Below are 6815 nucleotides of genomic sequence, written 5' to 3'. Positions count from 1 at the left end.
TGAATCACAGGCAGCAGGCAAGGCGGCTCCTGGGTCCCGGGATGCCACCTTGCCTGCGGCCCGGCTTTCCAATCATGATCACGGGCCGCAGGTAAGGCAGCTCCTGGGTCCCCGGGGGGCTGCCTTGCCTGCAGCCTGGCTTTCCAGCGGCTCCTAGGGTCGCACACGGGGGCCTGGATGGCGGCTCCTGGTGTCCTGCCCTGCTTGCAGTATGCAAATTAGCCACTATCTTTGTTGGTGGTTGATTTGCATATCGCACTGATCAGCCAATGGCGATGGTAGCGAAGGTATGGTTAATTACCATGTTTGTCTATTATTAGGTAGGATTATTTAACTATGGAATACTGTTGATAAATATGTATCTCATAATATGTATCTTGTGGATTCACAAACTCAGGAATTTCCCAGGTGAAATATGAAACTGACCCCTATACACGGAGGGCAAAGAAAGACCATAGAAAGAGGTAGACCACTCTAGATTGGTAGGTAGCAGGTCTAATTAGCAAGGGGACTTACATATGATGCTTGTCTTGGGTGGCTGCAAGACAGGTAAGTCCTGCACCTGTCAGCCTGAATTTTAAAAGTTTATACAGAGGCTTTAATGAGGGTTCAGTCACATATACTGTCCTGATGGTCTCAACAACACATTTTCTCTCAAGGCTCATCTGTGAAAACAGTTCCTACTATGGGAATGGTGGGCAGACGTACATGTCAAGAATAGGACAGGGTGAGGAACCTCTGAATGCTTGGGTCCAGCTTTCGAATCACTTGGTGGTCCCATTCTCTCAATGATCACTCCCAACACTACCTAGATATGGATACAAATGTATATTCTGTAGCTTAAAGTATAATGAATAAAATAATAGCAATTGCTCTACCATAAGATAAACATATTATTACATATTTATGATTTTTTTCTAGTGCATTCTTGAAAAAATTCATGTTACCTGAGTAATATGAACAACATACTTGTTTTTTTCCTCTCCTCACCATTTAACAGGGTGTATTGAGTCTGTTCATAGCATTAAATATTTTTGAAAACAAGCATAATGACTATGTAAATACTTGTATGCATTTACCATGCTTTATCCAAACATTCTCTTATGATATACTAAGAATGTTTCCAACATTCCCAATATTTTGCTTTTGTATTTAGTAATGTAAATTCCAGCCTCACTCCTAAATGTGTGTGCTCCTCTATGATGATCTCCTTAGAAAGGATTCCTAGCTAAAGGATATGATCATTATCAGACCTTTAGAATAATCATATTATTGGATCAAGCGGCCAAGGAGTAACCATGTAGAACAGTTCCACTTTCATCAAACTTTAGAGATGGCAAATAGATTCCATCTGGAGTACCAACCCCGATTAATTAGTGGTGGTGACCTGGTACTCCCTGATGAGAAGGCCTGCCAGACCACATCTGGGTCCAGCAGCAAAGAATGCTAAGATGAGTTAGTAATGTTGACCCTTAATGAGGATGGAAGAATGGAAGCACATGTGCTTTGTGTCTGCCAACTCAGCCTTCGGCAGTTCTGGGAATGAAGATATATTCATAAATTTTTGCCAACATGAAATGCAAAAAAGAAAGTTTCTTGTTTTGGTTATAATGCATATTTCCATAATTACACATGTGGTTGAATGGTTTCTCTTCTGCTTGGTGTCCATCTACATTTATTCTTTTGTGAATTGCTTTTCCATTACCCTTTGTCCATATTTTCAATTGTCTTGCTAATATAGATGACTTACAAGAGTGCTTTATATATAAGGATAATAAGATTTTTTTCTGCCATTTTCCAATTTGTCATTTTTCTTTTAATTTGTAATACTTTATGATGAATAGAAGTGTCCATTGCTACATGGACAAATAAATTTGTTTCTTTTCATGGTTTCTTTGTGTGCTTACAACATTCTTCCTTACCCTATAATCTCATAAACGTTCATCTACATGTTCATCTGGTTTATTATGATTTAATTTATATTTATCTCTTAATTTCATCAGAAATCTAATCTACTCCTAATGCATCTCAAAGAAAGACAGATTGAAAAGGGAAAAGACTGACCATGGAAATATCAAACAAATTGAAAATAGTGATACTGATGGTGATGCTTATATTAATAATTATTATTATTATTAAGTTGAAATGCCATCCAGACACAGTAAAATTCAAAATAACTATATTAAATAAATAAAGGCTAATAGTACGTATGTTGTTGAAATTATGACATTAATTACGTTGTTAATAAGTAATTTTTTACAAAGAATATATAACTATTATGAACATTTATGTATAGAATTTAATATATTATAAAAATTATAAGCAAACCCTAAAAGTAAAAATATAAGTTGTCAAAGAATAACTTTAACCAGAATTAAACATATTTTCAGTCTTGAACAGATGGAATAGATTAAAGATGGAATAGAGCATTTGGCTAATGTATATAATAAAGTTGATTTATAAGATAGAAGAATTTATATCTTACAACCAAAAATGCTTACTTTTCTCAAAAATCTAATGGTATGTTTCACGTTATTCATATATTAGGTCACAAGACATTTCAGTAAGAATAGTTCTATTCTTTGACCTCCATAAAATAAACTTGGGAATTAATTTAAAAGTAGGTTAACAAAACATACAAACACTAGAGTTAAAATAATAATATAAAAATAAAATAAATCACTCCCTTCAATGATTTCTGGGCCAAAGCAGAAATAAAAGTCCAGCTATAGGTTATTTAGAAAATAATAATGACACTAAAGCTAATACTCATGTGTAGATAGAAAATTATATCTGCAAGAGCTTTATTTAAAAAGCAAAGTAAATGAAAATAAATGAACAAAGGTTTCAAGGTAAGGAAATACAATATAAATTGTCAGTATAAATGTGTAAATTAATGTATCAGAAAACAAAGAGTCCAAGTGTTAGTTCTCTAAAAAAACATAAAATAGGTAAAATGTCCATAACAGTAATCAAAAGAAAAAAAAAGTAAAGTTGCCAATATATAACATAGAAATATGGTGGTAATTTGTGGTGTTCACCAAATATTTCTAGCTTTTTGCTTTCTGGGAATATGGTAGGATTGTAGTTCCCTACTTCCTTTGGGGTCAGACATGGCCATGCAATTTTCTTTGGTCAGTAAAATGGTACAGAAGTGATCTGTGTCGCCTTCGGTGGTAACTTCAGGAGACAGTGAGAAACTATGTCCTCTTTTCTCTGCTATAGCATTCATGGAAAGCATATATTGAGAGGGTACCTTCCATGGCTACAGATGTGGGTTTATTAGTCAGGATCAAGTTTTGCTGAAGGTGACAGTAAAACTCAAAATAAAAGGGGTAGATTGGCAATCTGAGATGAGCCCAGTGGTTCCGCTCTCTAAAGTCTGCAGGAACCCAGGCTCTTTTCAGTTTATTACTCACCCATCCCTAGAATGTGACCTTCATTCTCACGGTTCAAAATAGCTGCTAGAGATCTGCCACCACATTCATGTTCCAGGTGGAAAGATCGAGTAAGGGGGAAAAGGAAGAGACAACAGATAACAAACAGATAGCAGCTGCCTTTTAACCCCTTCCCCGGCAGAAACGTGTATACACGTTTTCACAAAATGTTCTTTTTTCATTCGTCGACGAGTATACTCGTCTAAAACTTTACCTTCAAAAACCAGCTACATACGTACCATTCTAAATAATTTCATCTAGAAACTTTCTTTTAAAGGAGTTTCCTGGAAGCTGCCACACAAAACCAGCACTTAAACGTCATTGCCCAGAACCTAGCTCCATGGCTACATCCATCTGCAAGGGTGGCTGAAATATGTAGTTTTTCTTTCAGGCACCACTGTTCCCAGCTAAAACTTAGGAGCTCTATTGCTGTTCAAGAAGGGGAAATCAGATGTGGTAGGTAGGTGACTAGGTGTCTCTGCCACAGTGAGTGTCTGACCTAAATTAGGACAACTGTAACGCCCCATCCCCTCAACCCCAGCCTGGGTTAAGGAATAGGCATACAACAACCCATGCCTGCTCTAGTGGGAATTCTTTTTTTTTTAAATATATTTTATTGATTTTTTACAGAGAGGAAGGGAGAGAGATAGAGAGTCAGAAACATCGATGAAAGAGAACCATCGATCAGTCGCTTCCTGCACATCCCCCACCGGGGATGTGCCCGCAACCCAAGTACATGCCCTTGACCGGAATCGAACCTGGGACCTTTCAGTCCGCAGGCCGACGCTCTATCCACTGAGCCAAACCGGTTTCGGCAAGTGGGAATTCTTTAAGGTGGTGGTGGTGGTGCTACTGCTGCTGGTGGTGGTTTGTGTTAAATTTTTTTTAAACTTGAGCTCGTGAGAAAGAATCTCTCCTCAGATCATAAATCTGAAGCCTGAGACTAAATTTAACATGCAAAGAAAAGCAGAAGAGAAAAATACAAGACCTAAGTAGTTCTTGATTTCCTTTTCTAAGCCTTTATAAAAAATTTTTATTGTTTAAAGTATTACAAATAATAGTACATATGTCTCCTTTTCCCCCTCCATTGGCCTTTTTGAGATCAGTCTACCCCTGCCCTTTCTCCAGTGTAGTTACATGCGCCAAGAAATGCCTGTTTTCTTTACACAAGAAGTTGGGTGTCTATTTCCTGCAACCCAAGAGTCTTAAAGTAATTGTCTACCTCCCTGGGTTTTTGTAGGGAACTCATGAGGGAGTGCACATAGTAGTTGCCATGGTGTCTGGCACTAAAGGTCCCGAAACATTTGTGCTTGATGATATGTTTGAATAACACAGAGCAGATGAAATTTGGACAAAAAGTTTTTTTTCTAAGTCTCAGCTCAAATGAGATCTCGCTCATTCCCCAGGAAGATTTACGTCTTGCTTCCCTTTTTCCATTCTTGCAGCCATCCTACTGCTTTGTAATTGTTTGCAAACCGATGTTCTCTTATGGTAGCCCTTAAACTTTGGGAGGACTGGAACCAAGTCTTACTCATGTTTAAATTGTCAGTATTTGACTTTCTGGCACAGTAGATTCTCTATAAATATTTTTAGAAAAAGTTAGGATTTGAAGAGTATTCGTGATTAAAGGTGGCAAAATAGCAACTAGCATTTATTCTAAGCACTGTCCTAAGAACTTTGTTTTTATGATTAAATCCTCATAACTCTTAATACAGTGGGGCCTTGACTTACGAGTTTAATTTGTTCCGAGACTGAGCTCGTTAACTCAAATTACTCTATCAACTCAATGCAAAAAGTCTGTTGAAAGACAGCTGGTATCTCAAAAAACTCGTTAGTCAGGACACTCATAAGTCAAGGCCCCACTGTATGCTATTACTATTAATCCATTTTATAGATGAGCAAACTGATGTCACATTCATACAACTAGTTAATGGCAGAGCCAAGATTTCATCCTAGGCCAAGAAATTCCAGAACCCTAACATTTCAGCCAGTACACTGTGCTATATCTCTCACTGAAGGTATTTCATTAAATATAAATGGAATTAAATCATCTTATATTAGAGACCGGGAAGTGAGATCAGTGAATTCCATCATGAAATAGATGTAAAACTGAAGCCAAGGATTGGAAGTGACTGAGTTCAGGTGGTTTTTCACAAAGTTCATGGCCTTGAAGAAGGCTTCCCGGGCCTCTCCAAGGTCAAGTCTGTCTACCTAAGCTTTCCTTCATAGCACTTAGCACGGGCTGTTGTGATTATATATATATATTATTTGTGGAATATCTGGCTAATGGCCATCTTGCTCATTACCCTATAAGTTCCGTGAGGACAAGATCCATGTCAATTTTTGTTCCTCCTTCTATACCTAGTGTCCTGGCACATAAGGCACTCAAAAATATTTGTTGACTTTGGGGAGTGAGCACACAATGAATATACAGGGCGTGTATCATAGAAATGTGCATTTGAAATCTATATGGTCCTATTAACCAATACCACCCCAATAAATTTAAAAAATGTATTTGTTGAATGGAAAAAAAGGATGAATCAGTAACTGCATGACTGAAGCACCCGGACAAATCATCCCAGTGGGGGCAGAGACACCCCATATATGGTGTGATCTGAGGGCGCCCTCAAAAGACTGCACTCAACACACCAAGGCCCAGAAATCCCCACCAGGAAAGTCAAACATATATGTGGAGAGACACCCCATATATGGTGTGATCTGAGGGCGTCCTCAAGAGACTGCACTCAACACACCAAGGCCCAGAGATCCCCACCAGGAAAGTCAAACATGGATTTGGTGAAGACGGGGACACCGAAGGGGGGGTGGGGAGGACGCAAAAGGTGAGCAAGCAGTTTTCAAAGGATGCTTTCAATTCCCTGGCCGGCCAGTGTGTGTGTTTTCCTCTACAAAGTGTTTCCAATTACTGTGGCACTCTCGGTATCTGGATCCATCTCCAGTGAATTCCTCTGCAGCTCCTGCCAGACATATGGGATCAATCAGGCCTTGGGCGCTGGTGCGCTTGCTGCGGGAATGTTGACAGCCTGACAGACGCGGGTTCTGGTGTCATGGAATCTCCTAGCCTTTGGCTGGATCCCGGGAGAACCAGAGGGGGAGGAGAGAGACCGAGGCAGAGATAGAGGCAGGAGAGGCAGAGGGGAGCGGCAGAGAGCGCGAGAGGAGAAAAGGAGGGAAGCGGGAGATTTTTCTTGACTGCCCCCTTTCCTTCAAACATTTTATAGGCTTCAGGGAGAGAAAGGAGGAGGAGAGAGGAGAAAAGGGACGGGGAGGGGGAAAGGGGGCGCGCCGTTTCCTCCCGAGGCCCCCCGCTGCCGGAGGAGTCTGGATTGTGTCCCCAGTGTCAGATGAAATAAGGCTGCT

At 39.6% G+C, this 6815-nt stretch overlaps 1 protein-coding gene across 1 annotated transcript in view; it reads left to right on the top strand.

Moving 5' to 3' along the window:
- Nucleotides 1–521: 521 nt before the first annotated feature.
- The window catches only part of SVEP1 (sushi, von Willebrand factor type A, EGF and pentraxin domain containing 1), a 153843-nt gene continuing 147549 nt past the window's right edge, over nucleotides 522–6815 (top strand). The window contains exon 1 of the mRNA XM_006771225.2: nucleotides 522–549. Within this exon, the coding sequence (XP_006771288.1) occupies nucleotides 522–549 (28 nt within the window). The remainder of the gene's footprint in view (nucleotides 550–6815) is intronic.

Source organism: Myotis davidii, unplaced genomic scaffold (genome assembly GCF_000327345.1).
Source record: "Myotis davidii unplaced genomic scaffold, ASM32734v1 scaffold64, whole genome shotgun sequence".
Classification (NCBI taxonomy): Eukaryota; Metazoa; Chordata; class Mammalia; order Chiroptera; family Vespertilionidae; genus Myotis; species Myotis davidii.
This window is presented reverse-complemented; position numbering and strand designations above follow the sequence as displayed.